We start from the raw sequence: 21,477 nt of genomic DNA, 5'->3' as shown, positions 1-21,477 counted from the left end.
GAGGGATGAAAAAGCGTTGAGGCGATGGGACGAGACGGGGAGTGAAGCTTAGGGTCTCTGGAAGCTTCTGCTCCATGTTCCCTGGTTCTTGTTGAGTTCGGAAAGAAATATTTGGGATTAAGGGGTTGGCGTGGAGGTGCTCCTAAATTTAAGTTATATTAACGTAAGATGCATTAGAAGCAGAGGAGGAAGGAGGGATTGAACAATGTGACTTTCAGCAGATGTGGGGGGTATGAAGAAAATCTCTTTGTGAACCGATCGATGCTCGATGCTGAATTAAACCCCGAAAGACCAAAAAACCCACCACAGCGTTGTGATTTCTCATTTCTCAACAGAAATTCCCGCTGCAGTAGACGTTCCCTTCAAGTCAAAGGAAGGTTAACATTTTTCTACCTTTTGTGACTCATGCCGTCTTCAGAAGTGCAGCACGGTCAGGGTGACGCTGCGTTTCTGCCTCCACAGGGAAGACATGCGGATGACCTCAGCAGCAAAACTCTCGCCGTGACCTCATGCCGGAGCTGAAGGGGATTTTCAGCCCCTCGTGTCGAGAGCACCACCCTTTTGTTCTTTGTTGCCTCGGTCAGGTGATAAGCATCTCTAAGCTGTCCGACTCAGCGGTGTTACCCTGGCGTTTACTGCCAGCTGAGCGCTCACCACCCACCTGGAAACCCCACCAGTTTGAAGTAATGCCAAAGAAAATGATATGTTGCAGCCCTCTAAAGCTACTGTCCCTTTAAAGTCAAGGCCTTTCTGCAGAAAGTCCCAACTGGATCGACATCTTTTTATTGTCCTGCTATGGACTCATCCCCCTTTGATTATAAAACCCACAGAAAGCGTTGTGTACTTGGGCACAGCCGTCCTCCATCTCCATCTCCATCTCCACACACAGACTGATTTAATTAAGAGCCCCAACTATGATCTTAAGTTTATGAGTCACGACGATGACCTTCAACCAAACTGGTGAATACGAACATCAATTCTGCTCCATGTCAGGGCAGAAACCCAACATGACTCACCGAAACATGCACACAGATACGAGACGGGGAAACGCTCGAGGATTTAATAACGTAATCGAAAACAGAAACGGCGAAAAGCTTGTGCAGCCCCGTAGGTATTTAATGCTTCAGCATCCAAACACACGTTTTCTCCTGGCTCTTCTCCTCAAGTGTCAGAAACAATAATAAGTACAACAATAAGTAATACATAAAGTTTAACTGAGTGTGTTGATGAGTAGCTTGTTGGCTGCCTCAAAGTCGCCGTGGCACTGCTCGAGGATGTCCTCTAGGAAGTCCCGGCTGTAGTCTGGAAATCGGTTCATCAGCTTCATTAAGGCCCAGTCGTAGTCCGGCTCCGGCTCTGAAGAAAAAAAAAAATACACAAAGGAAAGAATTCATTCATTCACGGAGTCCATATTTCTTCTTTATTAGTCCCGCGAGGGCCCTGATGAAGGAGGGGTTTCTGATTGACCCGACACACGATACTGTAAACTTTCTCTCGCTTGCGTGAAGAGCCGTGGCGTGTTTTCAAAATTCACTTTTTCCTTGCCTGTTGTGCTGAACGATGGTACAATCAGTCACCGACGGAAATCCTCTGAACGTTGAGCAGAAAGGGAGACTCTTTGTTTTTTCTAATAACAAACAGAATATCGTTGTGCATCACCCCGCCTCCCATTTAGCACTGCTTCCCTTTCGCTCTCTTTTCCTTTCTCCTACTCTAAGATGCAAAATAAATACAGGAATGAAGTAAAATAAATGAAATACATAAACGAATGCATTCAACCACGTCCTGGACGACTGAGAAGCTTCGTCCCAGTTCAAGTTTTTCTGCGTTGAATCAACATTTGGAGCTAGTGAAGCTGAAGTTTGTGAAGAATCAGCTAGAAAATGTCAGGATGCTCCTTCTAAGAGCAACCAGAAACCTCCAAACCCTTCTCTCAAGGATGTTTAGCTTTCAATATTATCAGCTAAAGAGGGATTCATTACTTTGACTTTGATTTATTTTAATTTAGGTAACCTAGCCTGCCCTTTCCTCACATAGATTAAATGGTCCAGGTCTCCCTTGTGGTGGCTCATCAGAGAATGGACATGGGCCTTCTGAGGGTGTCCTGTGGTGTCTGGCAACAGGATGCTGTTAGTGGGGGGGGCTTTGAGGGGAGGGTCCTCTGTGGATCATCCCACAGATACTTGATCAGTTTGGGATCTAGTGAATTTGGAGGCCAGGTCAACACCTTGTGCTGTTCTTCATGTTTTTTTGAGTTGTTCCTAGTGTTTTGTGTCTGCATCCTACTGGGGATGGCTGCTGCCATCAAGGAGTGTCATTGCTATGGGGTGGGGGTGCCTGGTCTGGTCTAGGTGGGTGCTACATGTCTAAGTAACATCCACACCAATGAATGCCAGGTCCAAAAGTTTCCCAGCAGAACATTGAACTGTCACAAGATGGTTTAAATGTTATTTACTTCTCCTGTCAGTGGTCATAATGTTATGGCTATGCAGTTGCAACAGGGAAATTTCCCTGTTTGGGATAAATCTATGTTATTTATTTTGACATACATTGTGACATAGTTTTGATCCATCCACCAGTTGGAGGTGTTGATGTTCTTGAGGTTTCAGAGTGAGGTCTGTTGAGAGTGATCACCTTCCTCTAAGATTTCTTTATTTTTGTTGCTGTCCCATACAGAGTTAACAAATGTCATCTGATCTGGTGTGTAACGGTTGCATCTATTTACCTTTATGAACCATATGTCTGCATTAACAACTTATATTAAAGTGGCTTTAAATTCATATTCTAGTTCTGAAATGTCCTCTTTTAAGTCCATGTCCTAAGTTTTGTTCCCCAACAAAGACCATGGCTCAATTGTTTAGTGGTAGACGGGGCTGGCGCAAATGGATGGAGGGATGAAGGGGGTGGAAAGTGTAGATGGATGATGGTACCTCAGGGTGGGGGCACAACTCAAGAAGCTCTAATCCCCTCTGACAAAAAGGAGACAGGAGACTGCTCTCTCTGACCACTATGTCCTCCCCTCCCAGCAACTACCCTCCGGATTCTCCTGGATGCTTTCCCCCTGCCATGTGCACGGGCCAGAAACTTTAGAAATGCAGTGAAACATAATGAAAGGCAGCAGAGGCCCGTCACCAAACCAGGCAGGAGATTGACTCGGGCAAGTCACGGCCGAACGGAAGGACGTGATTATCGCGCCGGAAAAGTATGGGCTGGTGGACGTGGATGTTGCGGGATGGCGACACGCAGAACGGTGCCCACAGCGGCAGCGCCAAGACTGAGGGCATGAAATATTCTTGGCTATTTTGGCTTCAGTGAAGTCACCCTGCTGCGGCTGGCACTGGTACGGCCGTCAGTCAGGAATGAACGGCTTTGGAGAGGGCGAACACAACCGTGTTTTGGGATATTAAAAATACCAAGACACTTCAGGCCGTGCTCTGGTAATACCAAATATTAAAGCCTTGAAAACACACTGAACCATGACGTACACACAGAGCTGTGAACTCATCTGCTTGTCATTTTTGGACAAGTCATTATAGTTGGAGTATTTCTTTCCTAGACTGTCTCCTTTCAGAAACCAAACGGCTTGTGAAGACTTTAGTTAAACTGCATGAACCAAAAAGGGGACACATACAGAAATATATACCTGTAAATACAACAGAACATCTGCAATTAATGAAGTCACCATCTGAGAAAGGTTTATCGATGAGTTGGGGACCTCTGGACTGGTTGCTGTGACATTGTTAACATGAAATAAACAGCTGCAGAGCTTGTAGACTAGCTGCCATCTGCTTAACTTTATGCGTTCTGCACTAGTGTAGTTTGGTTTCACGGTGTCGTCAAACTCTTTCATCACAGCGACAGTTTCGTTTCACATCAAACAGACAGACATTTTCCCCTCGTTTTCTCTAAAAAAGTGTTTTGCACTCACTTGCTATCATGCGTTTCTTAGGTTTTGCCATTCTTGATCACTTGTGGCATTAATCTTGTTCTGTGGAGCAGCGTTCCAGACGCTAGCGGCACCTACTGTTTAAGCTAAATAGTGCAAAACAGTCAAGAGCAAGTTCCACATGTGGGCCAAGTTGGATTACATGTTTAGAATTTGCTGTGGGATGATAAAAAATTGGTCGTAGTTTGGACACGCCTGCAGCACTAGCAGGTAATAAATATATCCAGGTGTCGATTGTATGTCTGGCGCATAGACTGTATATAAATATGGACTACGCGTCCCCACTTCCTCTCATTGGCCAAAATGACGCCAAAAAATTTTCCCGGGGATACAGGCGGCGCCATCTTGTGAGTTTGGAGCCAGAGTCTGATCAGCACGGTCCGAGGGTGAAGCCACGTGGAGCCGTGATATCGATGCCCCGCCCACACTTCCTCCAGACTCACTCGTGTTTTCGTTTAATTAATACCACGCTCTGCTCTACCTCCACCAATTACAAGGAAATGTTGGATTATACACTGTGACTTATTTTTAAATGTTTTTATACAACTCTCACGATCCCATGGCAACTGGTGGTCGCCATTATGTCACATCCTGTTTCTATAGCGTCAAATAACTAAACTAAAACAAAACTTATCCAAAAAAATGACATTCATCAACATTATATTAACTACCTAAAATGACAGAAACCATCCTTGAAAAAAACAATTATTTGACGTGTATTTTAGTGTTTTAGTTTGGTCCAAGTCCCGCCCACTAACATGGAGGGGGTGGAGCTTATGACCTATACTGCAGCCAGCCACCAGGGGGAGCTCTACTTGATTTGGCCTCACAATTCCGGCGTCCATCTTTATACAGTCAATAGTCTGGTCGTGGGTCTCACCTGGAAGAATTTCCCCTCTCTCCGACTGACAGACGCGTAATAAGTAAGTTTGCATTTGTTTCTCGTTGCAAACTCAAGCACTTAAATGTGATATTTAGTTCCATCCATCGTAAGAAAAGACGAGGGTTAAAAACTGTCTTTTGGCGTTTCTTTGGTTTTGCAATTTTCAGTCACCTGTGACAAAAGTCTTCTTTGATTGAAGCTGCAGCGTTCAAGATGTTAGCAGTTGAAACCAAATCGTGCAACACAGTCAAGGCCAAGTTCCATGCGGTGGCCCTTGTTTAAATTTTACTGCAGCGGTAGTTTGAACACGCCCGCGGTACGTGCAGAATTCACCTGCGCAGATGCAGGAAACAAAGTCGGTAATAAATACGACATTCTGTTTCTGTTTTCTTTTCCTGTGCCATGAGTGTCAGGTATTTTAGATATGTGCAGGCATCCAGGGCAGGTGTTGATCCGGAGCGATTAGAAAAGGGCGGGACCGCTACCTCTCGGCATGTCTGGCCGCGGGCCCAGAGCCTAAATTTCCCCTCTCTCTCTCCGACTGACACGCTCTAAATAACAGAGCGTGTTTGTGTGTGTGTTGCTCGGTGTCCAGTCTGCAAACTCCCACGCTAACTAATGTTATATTTTGTTCCATCCACAGAAAGAAAAGACTCTGTTACTCACACTTACTCAAGCCACAAACTACAAGTATCAGCAGGATCTGGATGCCGTGAGCTCCAGTATCGCTACGCACCACGCATAACATCGTGCATCTTGAAGCATGTCAAGGTTTTTGATTTAGTCACAGATTTAGGTTTGGTTAACCAGTGAGGCTAAAAATAAAATAAGAATTGTTAGACGGGAGGTTATTCATACATTCAGTCACAGCTCACCAGCTTCCTCCATCCAGTCGGAGCAGCTCTGGTCTGGGTCTGGCTTCAGGTGTCCCGCTGTGGCCCGCTGTCTAAAGTCCTCCATGCGCTCGGCCTCCTCTACGCTTTCCTGTCGGCCCGCCGCGCCTCGACCCTCGAGTTTGTCCAGAAAGGCAGAGTTCACCCTGTCAAAATACAATGAATTAAAAAGAATTATCTGCATGAATCTTGTAAACGTTGCGCTTCATAACCTCGCATGCCTGCAGGCTCCAAGCAGCAGTGAGGGGGGGAAGTGTTTGACAGCTTTTTAAACGTCCCTGCCCGCTAAAATATGGTGAGGTCGGTCAAACGGCATGAAGCCACTTAACATTCAGCGACCCAGCCGGTCTGCGCCGGTCCGATTCCGAAGGGATGAACAAAACAAACGATTAATCTGAGCCTGAGTAGTTGTGAGTGTTTGGCTCCAGCGTTTCCACCCGAGGGGTCCGACTCCTCCGCGCTGCTCTCTGGAAGCTGTCGACGGTTAAATGTGAACAAATACAGAAGCGGGCAGTCGTACCTCTGGTGCTCCAGCTGCACTTCTCTGGCGCTCCTCGGCCGCTGTCTTTGATGGCGCTCCACGTCGTCGCCCTGATGGAAAGATAAAGCAAAGTTTGGTGAGCTGACGACAGCTAATAGCTCACTGTGTAACGTTCCCTTGGGAACAGAGCAAGAGCAGCAAACATCTTATCAGTGCTGCTGCCATTATCAGGGGCTACAGTAAATATATAAGGGACCCGCTGATAAAAAAGCTTTCAGAGCTTTTTAATGAGGTTTAGGAGAGGAGAGGAGAGGAGAGGAAAGAGAGGAGAGGAGAGGAGAGAGGAAGAGGAGAGGAGAGGAGGGGAAGGAGGAAAACATGAAGAACAGCACAAGGTGTTGACCTGGCCTCCAAATTCACTAGATCCCAAACTGATCAAGTATCTGTGGGATGATCCACAGAGGCCCCTCCCCTCAAAGGCCCCCCCACTAACACTACAGGACACCCTCAGAAGGCCCATGTCCATTCTCTGATGAGTCACCACAAGGGAGACCTGCACAATATTAGGAAGGTGGTCATAATGTTATGCCTGATCGGTGAATAATCACAAAAGTCTGTTTTCCTTCTCTACACAAACATCTCCCTCGTTTCCCGTCTGTTTTCCTTCCCATGTGTCAGAGGGAGGAGGGAGTGAAGCCCACCTGTGTGAACGCTCCATGCTCCATCAAACCGAGCATTAAATAACCTCCCCCACCCCTCACCCTCCCTCCCCTCCTCCCCCGCCCACACACACTTCACCCATGAGCACACGCCTACAAACAGAGGATGTGAAGGGGAGATCCATCTTTCTTATGGAGCCGCTGCTGAAACAACAACACGTCCCAGAACCACATCAAGACCCTCGACCTCTGCTGCTCCGCCACCGCCAGCTTTCATCTCCTGATCTATGACGTCTGTCTGACAGAGAGCTGCAGGAGGAGGAGGAGGAGGAGGAGGAGGAGATGAAAGAGGAGAGGAGAGGAGAGGAGAGAGGAGAGGAGAGGAAAGAGGAGATGAGGAGAGGAGGAGGAGGAGGAGAGAGGAGAGGAGGAGAGGAAAGAGGAGAGGAGAGAGGAGAGAGGAGAGGAGGAGAGGAGGAGAGGAAAGAGGAGATGAGGAGAGGAGAGGAAAGAGGAGATGAGGAGAGAGGAGAGAGGAGAGGAGAGGAGAGGAGGAGAGGAGGGGAAAGAGGAGAGGAAAGAGGAGAGGAGAGGAGAAGAGGAGAGGAAAGAGGAGATGAGGAGAGGGGAGGAGAGGAGAGGGGAGGAGAGGAGAGGGGAGAGGAAAGAGGAGATGAGGAGAGAGGAGAGGAGGAGAGGAAAGAAGAGGAGAGGAGAGGAAAGAGGAGATGAGGAGAGAGGAGAGGAGAGGAAACAAGACGAAGAGGAGAGGGGAGAAAGGAAAGGACAAGGAATGAAGGGGGAAGAGGAGAAGAAGAGGAGAGGAAGAGGAAGAGCAAGAGGGTGAGGAAAGGGAGAGGAGAGGAGAAAGGAGAAGACGAGGAGGAGGAAAGACAAGGACACAAGAAGATGAAAGGAGAGATGAAGAGATGAAAGAAGAGATGGGAGAGGAGAGGAACGTGAAAGAAAACTAAAAAATGAAGAAAGTAAAGAAAACCCAAAGAAAGATGATCTCATCTGGATCATGGTTTATAAAACAAGGACAACATCTCAAGAAACTCTGAACATCCACTTGCTTCTTGTTTCATCTTGTTTTCTTGGACGACCTGGTTTCATCATCATCATCATCATGTCTCCATGTCCCTCTACTAAACAGAGACGTCCTGACCAGACAGATTTAAATCAGGTCTGTTTGAGAAGACGTGAGACACAGACAGACAGAGACAGAGCTGAGTGTGTTGGTCGTCAGTCACCACATGGTGCAACATCAGTGATGATCTGGGTGGAGAACGTCGTCTGTCAACACTCTACAATCAACCTGAGTTATCTGAGCTAAGAATAAACCAAGACCTTCACCTGGAACACCCACCACTGACACGAACTGTTCACTGCACGATTTATGACCAGAGGGTGTGGCTGATTAGGGCGAGAACTGTAAAAATGTTGACTTTTGGACACACCTGCTGAAGATACACCCAAATCAGCCACAACATTATGACCACTGACAGGAGAAGCTTTAGGAACAACTCAAACCATGAAGAACAGCACAAGGTGTTGACCTGGCCTCCAAATTCACTAGATCCCAAACTGATCAAGTATCTGTCGGATGATCCACAGAGGCCCCTCCCCCCACTAACAACATGGGACACCCTCAAAATGCCCATGTCCATTCTCTGATGAGTCACCCAACGGGAGTCCTGCACAATATTAGGAAGGTGGTCATAATGTTATGCATGATCGGTGTAGTAGTCATGTAACAGTCATCCTCAGCCCTGTTGCTTCTAGTTTCTCTCTCCACTAACATCTAACAAATAAAGGCCTAAAAAAAAAAAAAAAAAGCTCATAAAAGTCATAAAAATGTTTATCTTGTACTCGCGCCATCCCATAATCTCATAATTTAGTGAGTCTGGTAGTACGCCATTTGGATTTCACTCTGGGTCGTGTTTCAAACTGAGTGCTGTTCTGAAGTATGGACTCGAGAGGACGAGAGGACAGAGGACGAGAGGACAGAGGACGGTCATTCTGTGAATGAGGCTGCAGCATGCTTGAAATGCATTCTGGGATACCTATCTGCCCCGAGTCCACACAAGTTGCCTCTATTTGTACTATTTGTTTCTCTTCTGTCCATCACCACATAAATTAAGCCCCGCCCCCAAACGATCCGATTGGCCCGGGCAGATCTTTGCAGGAGCAGAATCAGTTCCTCAACGGAGAGACTCCAGACCAACAAGTCGGACCGTCGTTACGTTTTTATCGCTGACAAATCGCTCATGGACGACAACGCTTGCAACGCTGGACGATGTTGCAGTGACGGGGGCTAGCTACGCACTGTCACGTTGGATTAAATTAAATTATATTTCGCTCGTCTGTTTTTCAGAGCAATAAAAGGATCAGTTGACTCTCCCACTGAAATCAGACGTGTTCCCGAACGCTTCAGCCTCCACGGGAAGCACAGCCAGACGTTTCCGGAACAGGCTCCGCTGGAACATTTAGATTAGACGGCAGATTAAAGAAAATAAAATGTTCTGTAGAGCTGGCAGGACTGAACGGAGCTCGCCCGGATGCTGTTTCTCATATTTTGGCATTTCATCCCGTTACTTTTCATTTTTGACATTTTACTTCCTTTGACACTGTCGCAACTTCAGCGCTTCGTCGCAATTCCCACGCATCGTTACACTTGTATGGTTTCTCCTCCTCCTCCTCAGAACTCGAGGACGATGAGGTTTCTTTTTTAAACATTTTCGTTTGGCAGGAGTTTGTTTCCGCGTGGCTTCGTTGAAGCAACGAGGAGCAGGGGTTTCCATCCAGGTACTTTCACCTGCGCAGGTTATTCCCCGCCGTCTTCCGCAGAAGAAGAAACCTTGTGCGAAACGTTTCTGTTTCTACTCAGCGTGAACTCTGGGAAGTCCCTTGAACTCTGCTGGCCCTCCACTCCCTCCCTCCACTCCCTCCGCTCCCTCCCAGGAAAACCAACATTCACAGAGGAGGAAGAGCGGCTGAGAAAAGAGAAAAGGAAGCAGACACGCAAAAAAAATAAATAAATAAAAGGAGTGAAAGACAGACACCGAGAGGCGAGAGGGAGGAAAAGCATGTTCCTCTGTGTTTTCTCTTCCTTTTATTTTAGCTGTGATCTGGCAGTGACGCCGTGGGCTCAGACCAGGAGATAATTGGTCGGGGGGTTGGACTCCTCACCCCGTCTAAGTCTAGCAGGGATACAACATAATACCCATCCAGGCCTTGGATGACGAAAACTCGACGAAAATTATTTACTCAGAAAACAGCATCGTATGACTGCAAATGGTTTCTCACTGAATCCTGCAGATCAGTGAGTTTACAGCAAGTAATCGGAAAAAGAGGAGGCGATGCCGATGCTTTTGGGTTCGTGACCTTATCATTGCTGCCAGTGATAGAGAAAATCCCTCAATAATGTGAGAAGTGTGTGTGTTTGGGTTGGTACCCCTGCCATTAAAACAACTGCACGACCAGGTTATGGGCGTTGAATTGTGGGATGCATAGCCTGAGCTTGTCTACATGTCCACATTAGGGGTTGCACGAGTTCAGTTTTCTTAAGGTCGACTGTTGTGTGATGAAAGTTAAGTCAACACCGACTAGTCTCTGATGACGTCACTAATAAAAACACAGTAGAAAGTAATGAAATCTATGTTCTGGACCTGAATACATCTGCTGAGAACAGACAGCTCATGTGCTACATACTGTGAGCTGCAGATATGTATAGCCTGTATAAAAACATGCAGCACCTCAGCACCATCAGTAGCATTTAATAGTACTCCACAGCGTGTTGTTAGATGGGATAGTGTAGCAGCTAAAGGTCTAATAACTTTACCAGATAGTTGATGTGCAGCCTCCTTCTCTCTGTTACCTTTTTGGAGGATTTGGACCGTTCCTCTGCTAGCGTTAGCGTTAGCCTTTTCAGATGCTTTGCAGTAGTACTTTAGTTGTATTTTGGGACTACCATGTCACGGTAGGTTTCATCTTTAGTGAAGTATTTCCACAAACTTGATGGGTCTCCTCACCTGTCCCCTTGACGTGTTCGCCGCCCCGCTGGCCGCCGGTGGAACTGCGCTCTCGAACCTCTGAAGAAATCTCTCAGTTGACCTGCAACAAACAAACACTTTCCTTCATGCGTCTTGCCTGTTTCAAAAAGTCAAACAGTTTTATTTTTCTCTCTCTCTTTCTGTCCCACAAGTCTGACCGAGACAGTTCGTCCCTGTCTGACGCCTGATCTGCACTTGACCCCCGTCTCTAAATGTCCTCATTGTTTCGTCAGGTTCACGCGTTGGGTTGCCGTCTCCCGTCATCGTCTCTCCTGAGAGGAAGCCAGAGATGCTGCTTTGACAAGCAATTTCCCATCGGGGTCAGGCCGAGTATCAGATTTTAAAAACGCGTCGGGGTAATCGATTCTGAACGGTCGGACACGCCGCTGGAGAACAGGGAGTGAAAACCTAGACTCTCCAGATCATTTTTGTATCTACAACATGAATAATATCCTGGAAACTCTAAGGGGGAACTCCTCCGACATTATATGTCGATTTAATCGTCATACATTTCTCAGACTATTACTTGTGTTATTTGTGTATTTTTAAAGGAAAGTATGTGTTAAAGACAAGAGGTGGGGTTAGAAAGAGCAGTAAAAGCCAGTCATCCTACTCTACTGATGGTGTCTTTCTTCTTGTGTGTCTGGTTTGCCTTTTGATTTACTCCAATTTAATCATTGTCTATTATCATTCATTCTCTAGAGCAGGTGTGTCAAACTCATTTTAGCATAATAGTTTATAAATAATGATGACTTTTTAATGATGACTTTTTATTGATGACTTTTCATTTTGTTTCAGTGCAAATAACGTTTTTACATTTAACAAACTCTCCTTTTACAAGACATTTTATGAACAACCTGAAATGTTTGAAGAAAAATAAGTGCAATCTGGCTCATTGCTGCCACCTACAGTTTGGTTCTGGGTCTGCGACTTTTTCTAAAGCTGTGCGACCTCTAGTGGACAATTTAGGAATATCAGTAACCTTTATTTAAAAGAAATTGCAGTTCTCTGTCTTCTATGTCATTTTCGCACTTTGTAAATTCATCCAGTGTTAATTTCGTTAACGAAGACGAAAAATACTCGTCAACGACGAGTGGGTGTATTTTTTTCAGAGACTAAGACGAGACACTGACAAGCTAAGATTAATATCTGATGATTAAAACTACGATGGAATGTCGAAGAGACGAGACTAAAATGTTATTTGATGTGATAACATGTTCTCTGAATATCGTTTTTCTTCGTTTGAAGTGTTCGCCCCTGTCACGTGATTGGATAAGGGGCATTGTTAGAGTTACCCTAGCTAAACTAGCTAGCTGCTCCAAGCCCTGCAGCTACCAATGACAAGGAAGTATATGACATTTGAACTAAACTAACTATGAAGTTAAATAAGTCTCATCTAAGAACTTTACTAGTTAAATGAAGTTATGGCCTTCTGACTTTTTACTGACACATATTTAAACAATGGACAGTAGAGTGGATGATGGATTAGCATTTAGCATTTAGCTACAACTGTCCATAAATGTAGTTCCTGGAATGAATCCGTCCAAATATAAAAGTAATACAGTAAACCACCCAAGCTGCAAGCCTGAAATTTATTTATAGTTTAGGGTTTTAAATGTTGTTTTGCTTCTGAACGTGTTCACCCTTAATGGTTTCACCTCATTATGTTTGTACTTGTAATACAACAGTAGTTATGAGTCCTGTCCTCTGGAATGAACTGGTAGACAAGCTATCTCAGGAATGTGTGTTCAGACGTCGTACTTCGTGTCTTATTTATTGCACTTTAATTTGAAGCTGCACAAAATAAATGATCTATCTCAGATGAAAATGAATGTGGTTAGTTGCAGTTTGACTGTAAATGCAGTCGACTAGAACTGTAAAAGGTAAGACTATATCAGCGTTAACACCGGTGCACGGTCGTGGCTTACGGGGATAGTCAGTGAAACTGAGCCGTCATTAATTCCACCTGTGACAGGTCAGAATGTCGGTTTCCAGGTTTCTGTTGCTTTAGTAGAGAAAGGTTTTATCAGAGGTGATAAATCACATCGCCTGACTTCCTCTGATCTGCTCTTCTCTCCTCTGCCAACAGAACATCAGACTTGCTGAAGCTGAAACCACAGCTGCTCTGTAGGTCAGCTGTGGATCAGGCGTTGAGCGCTTCCTTTGTGAAGTTCACCTGATACCCCACCCATGACTAAGATCTTTAGCCGAGCAGGAGAGAACACAGAACGAGACAAAAAAAACCCACCAACAACAAGTGAATACCGCAGGGTGACAGGGATGAAACCTGAGTCAACCTGATCTGGGCCTGACCTGAGGTGATCCGGCCCGAGCTGCTCCCTCCTCCTCTGCTCCTCCTGCTGCCTCCTCTGCTCCAGCTGCTCGGCCTGCAGGGGCAGTCACATCACACAGGTGTTCTCTTTAACACACCAGAGACATTCACTGACTGTAGGAATCTACAGCGTTTTAGAAACATCTCAGTCATGCATTCAGACATACCTGCATGACAAGTTTATAATTTACACATGTTATTACTTAATATTAATGTAGTAACTGTCCTTGGTCTGCAGCCTGGAGATAAATCACTGCAGCGTCACAACGTCTTCATGAACTTTAATCCTGTTTACTTAGAGTATGTGAGAGTTGTTGTGTGGTGATGCCTTTATTCACGGACTGCGTTTACATGAAGAGGAGGAAGAGGACAAAGAAGGAGGAGACGAGGAAACAGGAAAGAGGAGGAGGAGAGTAAAAAATGAGGAGACGGAGGGACACAAAGAAGGATGAAGAAGAGGTAGAAGGAGGAGGAGGAAGAAGAAGGTTGAGGAAAAGGACAGAGAAGAACAAGGATGAGAAGAATGAAAAGAACGAGGAGGAGGAGGAGGAGGAAGAGGAAGAAGAAGCTAGAGGAAGAGAAAAAGAAGGAGGAGATGAAAAAAAGGATGATGAGATGGAGGACAAATATAGGAAGAAGATGGAGGAGGAAGAGAGGGAAGAAAGTCAAGAAGGATGGAAGAGGACAAAGGTGAAGAATGAGAAGAATGAGGAGGAGGAGGAAGAAGAAGGTGGAGGAAGAGGAAAAGAAGAAAGGGGAGGAAGAGGACAAAGAACTAGGAGCTGGAAAAAAAAGGATGATAAGAAGGAGGAGAAGTAGAGAAAGAAGAGTCAAGAAGCATGGAAGAGGACAAAGGTGAAGAACAAGGATGAGAAGAATCAGAGGAACGAGGAGGAGGACGAAGAGGACAAAGAAGGAGGAGCTGGACAAAAGAAGGATGATGAGGAGTAAGAGAAGTATAGGAAGAAGATGGAGGAGGAAGAGGAGGAAGAAGGTCAAGAAGGATGGAAGAGGACAAAGGTGAAGAACGAGGATGAGAAGAATAAGGAGAAGGAGGAAGAGGACAAAGAAGGATGATGAGAAGGAGGAAGAAGAGGGGCAAGAAGCACTGAAGAGGACAAAGGTGGAGAACGAGGATGAGAAGAATGAAAAGAACGAGGAGGAAGAGATGAAGAAACAGGAAAGAGGAGGAGGAGAGTAAAAAGTGAGGGGACGGAGGGACAAAAAAGAAGGAGGACAAGTAGAGGTAGAAGGAGGAGGAAGAAGAGGGTGGAGGAAGAGGACAGAGAAGAACAAGGATGAGAAGAATGGAAAGAACAAGGAGGAGGAAGAGGAAGAAGAGGGTGAAGAAGCATGGAAGAGGACAAAGGTGGAGAATGAGAAGAAGAAGAAGAAGGAGGAGGAGGAGGATGAGACAAAGAAGGAGGAGCTGGATAGCATCTCCTCCATGTCCTCCTCCAGTCCTGAATATGTAGAATCCTAGAAGACGTCCAAGATGTCTCCACGTCTCCATCGTCTCTGTCCACATGGACTCCATCTTGGTTCATCTTGTTTTTCTACCTCCACCTGGAGCAGACACGCTCAGAGAGAACGGGAAGCTCTGACGAGGTCTGTGGGGGGGTCATGTCCTAGCTGAAGAAATTTTTCTGTCTTGACACAACCGTCTCCGTGTCTGAATTTCATTTTCAGTTTGATGATAAACTCTGACGTGTGCAGTGGGACCATGAGTCAATAAGTAGTTACTGTCAAACAGGACATTTCTGCTCCTTTAACGTAAAGATTCTTAATTGCTTCAATTGCTTCATCCTGAAGATCTGCAGACTGTTTGATATTTAACTGGCCCTGCACACTAAACCCAACGGAAACTCCTGGCAGCGCCCGGTTAGGTCACGTCTATACTCTGAGAAGACACGTGTTTCTTTCTCCTCTGGATTACCAGAACATTCCTTTGGCCTCTCAGAGGTCACGGCGCGACAGGAAAGGGTCTGTGGAACGCCAACCTCTCGGACATTAATCACCTTTCTCCACAGCCGTAGCCGTCCATTAACCGCCGTCCCACCAGACGCAGGGTAGAGCATGTCTGAGGACGCAGCGAGGAGCCGTCGTCGGCGGACGGAAACCCGCAGACCCATTAATCAGGTGGTTGTCGTGGCTTTAACGTGGGACAGAGACTCAGGTGGAGGCTTGTCTCTACTGACATCTGCAGGCTAAACGTGATATTACTCTGGTCTGGTAACAGTGAGCAGACTTTCTGTTTTGTCTCTCAGTCACATGTGAGTGTTTGTCTGTGGGGCATTTTCTTTAAATGAAGCCAGATTGAGGAGGACGGTTGATTTCCTAGAGTCTCTGCAATGATTTGAGCTTTCAGTGCAAGAGGACTGAAGTACATGTCCTGCTGCAGTTGCCATAGTTGTTTCTATTAACCATAGTTCTATACTGTAAATATCCTGCAGCAATATTCTTACATATCCTGATGTCTTTAGTCATTGTGGTCACTGTGGACACTGTAACACGGTCTGTTGTGGTTCTCAAGAGGTTTTTTTTACGTGCAACTGTGCAACGTTTTACTGTGACCCAGCAATTTCCCTTGTGCATCAATAGAGTTTATCTAAGTCTAAGCTGCACGTCTGGTTGGATGCTATAACTGCATTTCGTTGCCGTGTACTCGAACACTTGCAATGACGATGAAGATGACGGCGATCAGCGGTTTTTACCGGACGTCTGACGCCACAAACATGTTTTGCATTCTGCTGCAAGAATTCAGACTAAAATAAAACGACTTTGTGTTCTCACATCCGGACTTTCGGCAGGTTTGCATCAACATTCAGGAATTAAAAACGGAATTAATCCTCAGAGAGCAAGTTTTCTATCCAACTTGTCATCCGGCCACAATATGTTCAGTCTCCCCGTGCTCAGGGTCTTTTCTTCACCATTACCTCTTGGGTGGGGACCGACCTTTTCTTGCAAGGAAATAAAACTTGTCGGCCGGCAGAAGTCTCTATTTCATTATTCACCAACAGCAAGCAGCAAAGAATTTCCACAACAGTATCATATGCTGGTAACTGGTAACGCTGACATGTACACTGTAGATGTGGCATACCTGACCTTTAAAGGGGAACTACTTTTTTTTAAAACCTGGACCTTATTTCTGGCATAAAATACGGTCATTTACTCACCCATATAACTTTGGTGTCATTTGTAGTTGTTCGGGAAATTAGATCCGCGTATATCCATATAGAAGGAGTGACTGGGGCACCGAAAGTCAGCCTCTAAATAACACATTATCTGCCACGTAACTCGTTCATTTCACCAATATTTTATTATCGTACGCTAGTGCTATTCCCCCGTTGAGTCCAGAGTTGCTACTGCTAGTTTTTTGCAACATGGCTGAATATTTTTCCGATTCTGAGGTTGTGGACGAATCATAGCAGTAGCAAATTACAGGTAAACAAGCCGGCCGTCGCCGGTTCGCGTGTCGCTCCGAGATGACGTCATCTAGGTAACAAGCTAACAGGTAACTCCGGACTCAGCGGGGAATAGCACTAGCGTATCATAACAAAATATTGGTGAAATGAACGAGTTTCGCGGCAGATAATGCATTATTTAGAGGCTGTGTTTCGGTGCCCCATTCACTCCCATTATATGGATATATGTTGATCTAAATATCTCCTGAACGACTGCAAATTACACCAAAGTTATATCGGTGAGTAAATGATCGTATTTTATGCCAGAAATAAGGTCCAGGTTGTAAAAAACAGTAGTTCCCCTTTAAGATAACAACACATGATTGCTTTAATTGCTCATTCTTACGACTGCAGCTCTTTTTCTTCCCATCTACACTCACTACCTGTTTGCTGACATTCCTGACCTGAAGCTCTGAGGTTTGTTAAAGAGCAGGAAGGTGCAGGACGTCTCTGCACTGACTCGAATAGAAACACATTTGAAGGGCCGTGTAATAAACTAATCATTCATTTTACCAAAGAACTGAAATATAAATGATTTTCTTTTTTTTTCTTGTGGCGTGTTCTTGTGGGTTTAACGTTGCTCTCACCTTCTCTCTCTGTTTGGCTTTCATCTTCTGCAGCTCCTCTGCCTCTTCTTGCCTCCTCTGCCGGTCCATATCTTCCTTTTTCAGCTTGAAACGACATTTTGAATAAAATTAATTTCTTTGCAGTTTGTTCACTACAAACACATCTTTCCTGCTTCATAGCCAGCCCGAAGTACAGTATATTTAAAGTGGATGCATGCTGTAGTTAAATCCACGCACCTTCTTCTGCAGTTTGGGGTTACGTGACTCCACAAACTGCTTCTCTCTGGCCTCAGCCAACGTCACACCACCACCCCCTGGATGAATTCAAAGATTTCATGTCATCTGTAACTGACGATAACAAAGGAAGCAACGATGCTGATGGGAAGTGTTTTACCGAGCCTCTCTGGGTTCAGGTGCACAGAAGGAACTTTGTGGGTCTCTTTCCATCTGCGAAGATCCTCTTCTTCTTTCTGGGCCACTGTCGGAGCAAAAATAAACGTCGTTCATTTGGAGGGAACATTTAAATCGCGTGTGATGATCTAGATATGTGACTGGAGCTCTGCTAGTTACTGGTTGTGATCTTGCTTCGACGGGATTCAATCGGTGGGATGACGGTGTATGCTCCTGTGCTGAGACGGGGACAGAGACACAGAGAGACACATGAGGACTTCCTGGGTTTAATCGTATGTTGACTAATCTTTTACCGTATTTACATAAAGTTCTAGGTTTTCTTTAACTGACTAAGCAGATATAAGGTGTAGAGTCACAGCTTGTTCAGATTTCTAATCTAAAATATAGTTCTGAGGTAAAAGTTGAGCATGAATCTGTACTGTTAAAGAGGAGAAATGAAAATAAACTAAATAAAAATACATAATACGTCACCTTAGTTACTGATGAATGTTTCCTATGAGAGGTTTGTGTAGAACAGAATCATAAAATGCTTTAAAAGAAAAAAATTCTCAAACCTCACCGTACCGTATTTATCTGATTATTAAACTGATAAGATTTGCAAATATACACTTATTAGTACTTTTATTTTAAAGACTGGTATCGGTATGGTATGTTTGTAAAATGTAATGGATTAAAACACTGCTTTGTTTTAACTGGATGTTCTTTTATATCAATGAATGAGATGCATGATGGAGACACGACGAAGAATAAACAACTTTAAAATGCGACATTATTTTAACCCCGTGACGCCAAATGAATCATATTTTATTCACAAGTTTCTGAGACCACCCACATAACTAACATTTAGCTGAAAACCCTGATATATACGGTTTAATACTTGTCATCTGCCCCCTGGTGGAGTTATCCATGCTCTGCAGTCAGCCGCTTTTGGCAGCCCTTTCCAATATGGCCGCTTTCACAGACTTTCTAGTATTCTCTCATTTTAAAGCGTTTCTGGTAATATCATTTATATTGTCACTGATATTTCAGTGTGAATATTTACTAATTATGTCACACTTTACACATTATGTAGTTAAATCGTGTTTAGAATCAGATAATGAAAAGGATGAACTTGTTTGGGAAAAACTAAAACCAGACCAAATACAAAAAACTGCTATTTTGTTTATTTGTTTTTTTTTGTTTAAATATAATTTAAATAATATATATTAAATATATAATTTGAATGAGATACAGCAAGTAATTATATTCTACTTTATATTAATTAAAGTATTTTTTTTTATGTCTGAATATTATATGATATGGTAAATGGCCATACATGGCCAATATATAAAATATGATTAAAAACTAAAATAACATGTGAAAAAATAATATTAATTTTTCTTTTAAAGGTCCTATAAGAACTTCAATTAAAAAATAAATAAATAAAAACAGTAGAGATTTCTGAGTATTATTTCCATTATTGAAGCAGCTGCCGTTGTTTTAAAACCATTACTCAATTTTAATTCCTATTTTTCTGAACCTCAAAGTCAAATTCACATGTTTCCAGTGTATTTATTTTTTTTACAACCTTCTTCTTTTCTTGCGCTCTATGTTAAAGCTGCCCAGACTCCGTTTGTAGGAAACACCTGTTATTTACGAGGGACCCTGAAGGCACCATTTCGCTCTTCAAACGCAGGAAACGAAAACGAAAGTGACGTTCAGAAACTGAACTGGAGGCTAAATAAATAAATATGTGCTGATGGTAAATTATAACAAAGACATACAACAGAATATTAAGTTATTTTCTATAAATCATCATGAGCTCTATTTATCTATATTAGTATTTTTTATACTGTTACTTACTACCGAGGCTGTCTGTCAGTTTCTTGTGGATTTCCTTGTGGTGTTCCTCTCTCCACATCTTGAGGAGTTTGTCTGTTTCCCGAGACGCCAGGTGAGTTGTCTGCCGGGTAGGAAGCGTCTCCTCCGGGGTTCACCTGGTTTCTGTGATAAGGATCCATGATGGAGGCTCAGAGTCTGTCTGGGACCAGAAAGCCTGGTCTGAACAGTCCCGTTCTATTCCTGGAGCAGGTTTCCTTTAGAAGGATAAGATAGTAGTGTTTTCCGCTCACTGCAGGGTGGATCGTTTGACCGCAAATAGCGCCATCTGCTGAGAAAACAGAGGAAGCTTTTATTTGAATTAAAGGGACAGTGAATTAATCTTGAATTAATCAGATACTTTATATGTCAAGGTGTCATTCTTTCAGAACAACTACCCAGCCATCAAATTGTATTTATTTTGGAGGGGGCTGGGGGGTCCAAAGTCTCCCCTTTGCTCCTGCAAAGATCTGCCAGGCCAATCAGATCGTTTGGGGGCGGGGCTTTATTTATGGGGTGATGGACTGAACAGTAAAAGTAGTCACGTCATCTGAGTGCCATGGAGTTGAATTAGTTTACAATAAAATGTCTCCGATTGGTTGGAGGACTATCTAGTAGATGCAGAGTTTTCTTTTTCTCTATCCCTTAATGAAGTAATGCAATAAAGAATTAAAACATCATAAAGTGTGTACACATGAGAGACTACATCTAACGGTCACATGATGTAATTTACAGTCTCCATGTGTCAAATGAGGGAATGTTGTCTTCACGCAAACAGCCACTGGCTTCAGATTTGTTTACGCCCTTGGGTGTGTCAGTGTCTACATGATTACAGTGTGTGTCTATGAAAGTACACACTGTGCATGTGTGCGTTGTTGTGTGTTACTGATACACCTCCTGGCCAAAAAAAAAAAAAAAGTCTTAACTAATCAAAAAGGTAGGAGCCTCCTATTGGATAATTACTGCATGGGTGATTATCTTTCAGCTGACAACAAGTTATTTAACCCCAACTGATGCAATGAGTAGCTTCTCATTTCTTCAACAACCATGTCTAAAGACACATCCTGTGGTCGTGGAAAAGATGTTAGTCTGTTTGAGAAGGGTCAAATCATTGGCATGCATCAAGCAGAGAAAACATCTAAGGAGATTGAAGAAACTACTAAAACTGGGTTAAGAACTGTCCAGCGCATTATTAGAAACTGGAAGGATAGTGGAGAACCATCGTCTTAGAGGAAGAAATGTGGTCAGAAACCAACAGTAGAACTCAGGGCTATGTTTAATAATGAAAGTAAGAACATTTCCACACGTACAATGTGAAGGGAACTCAAGGGATTGGGACTGAACAGCTGTGTAGCCTTAAGAAAACCACTAATCAGTGAGGCTAACTGGAAAAAAAGGCTTCAGTTTGCTAGAGAGCATAAAGATTGGACTCTGGAGCAATGGAAGAAGGTCATGTGGTCTGATGAGTCCAGATTTACTCTGTTCCAGAGTGATGGGGGCATCAGGGTAAGAAGAGAGGCAGATGAAGTGATGCACCCATCACGCCTAGTGTCTACTGTACAAGCCTGTGGGGGCAGTGCTATGATCTGGGGTTGCTGCAGTTGCTCAGGTCTAGGTTCAGCAACATTATGTGTCCAAAGAATGAGGTCAGCTGACTACCTGGATATACTGAATGACCAGGTTATTCCATCAATGGATCATATTCCAAGATGTCAATGCCAGGATTCATGGGGCTCAGATTGTGAAAGAGTGGTTCAGGGAGCATGAGACATCATTTTCACACATGGATTGGCCACCACAGAGTCCAGACCTTAACCCCATTGAGAATCTTTGAGATGTGCTGGAGAAGGCTTTGAGCAGTGGTCAGACTCTCCCATCATCAATACAAGATCTTGGTGAAAGATTAATGCAACACTGGATGGAAATAAAT

General features: G+C 44.2%; 1 protein-coding gene across 2 annotated transcripts; it reads right to left on the bottom strand.

Annotated features, from left to right (window-relative positions):
• Window positions 1-722: 722 nt before the first annotated feature.
• epsti1 (epithelial stromal interaction 1) lies at window positions 723-19,968 on the bottom strand. Of its 2 annotated transcripts, none has more exons than XM_084545317.1 (10): window positions 19,533-19,968; window positions 17,850-17,908; window positions 17,674-17,757; window positions 17,517-17,593; window positions 17,301-17,384; window positions 13,231-13,304; window positions 10,897-10,978; window positions 6,243-6,313; window positions 5,705-5,868; window positions 723-1,356 (listed from the first exon to the last, which is right to left on the bottom strand). In XM_084545317.1, exons 1-10 carry the CDS (start codon window positions 19,688-19,690, stop codon window positions 1,211-1,213), a joined length of 999 nt encoding a protein of 332 aa, XP_084401443.1. In that variant the 5' UTR covers window positions 19,691-19,968; the 3' UTR covers window positions 723-1,210. The 2 variants fall into 2 exon arrangements, with proteins under 2 accessions (XP_084401443.1, XP_084401444.1); XM_084545318.1 differs by having other exon boundaries at window positions 1,217-1,356; window positions 5,688-5,868.
• Window positions 19,969-21,477: the final 1,509 nt, after the last annotated feature.

This window comes from Chelon labrosus (assembly GCF_963514085.1).
Source record: "Chelon labrosus genome assembly, chromosome: 5".
NCBI classification, from domain to species: Eukaryota; Metazoa; Chordata; class Actinopteri; order Mugiliformes; family Mugilidae; genus Chelon; species Chelon labrosus.
Note: the sequence above shows the minus strand (reverse complement) of the source record. Positions and strands in the feature narration are given on the sequence as shown.

Bases quoted from the DNA above. Each gene is read 5' to 3' on its own strand.
- epsti1 (XM_084545317.1), bottom strand. From the start codon at position 19,690: ATGGATCCTTATCACAGAAACCAGGTGAACCCCGGAGGAGACGCTTCC. The intron at 17,909-19,532 runs GTAAGTAACAGT...TCCCCGTCTCAG, and splicing joins ACTGACAGACAGCCTCGGTA to CACAGGAGCATACACCGTCA. The intron at 17,385-17,516 runs GTGCGTGGATTT...TGTCGTTTCAAG, and splicing joins ACCCCAAACTGCAGAAGAAG to CTGAAAAAGGAAGATATGGA.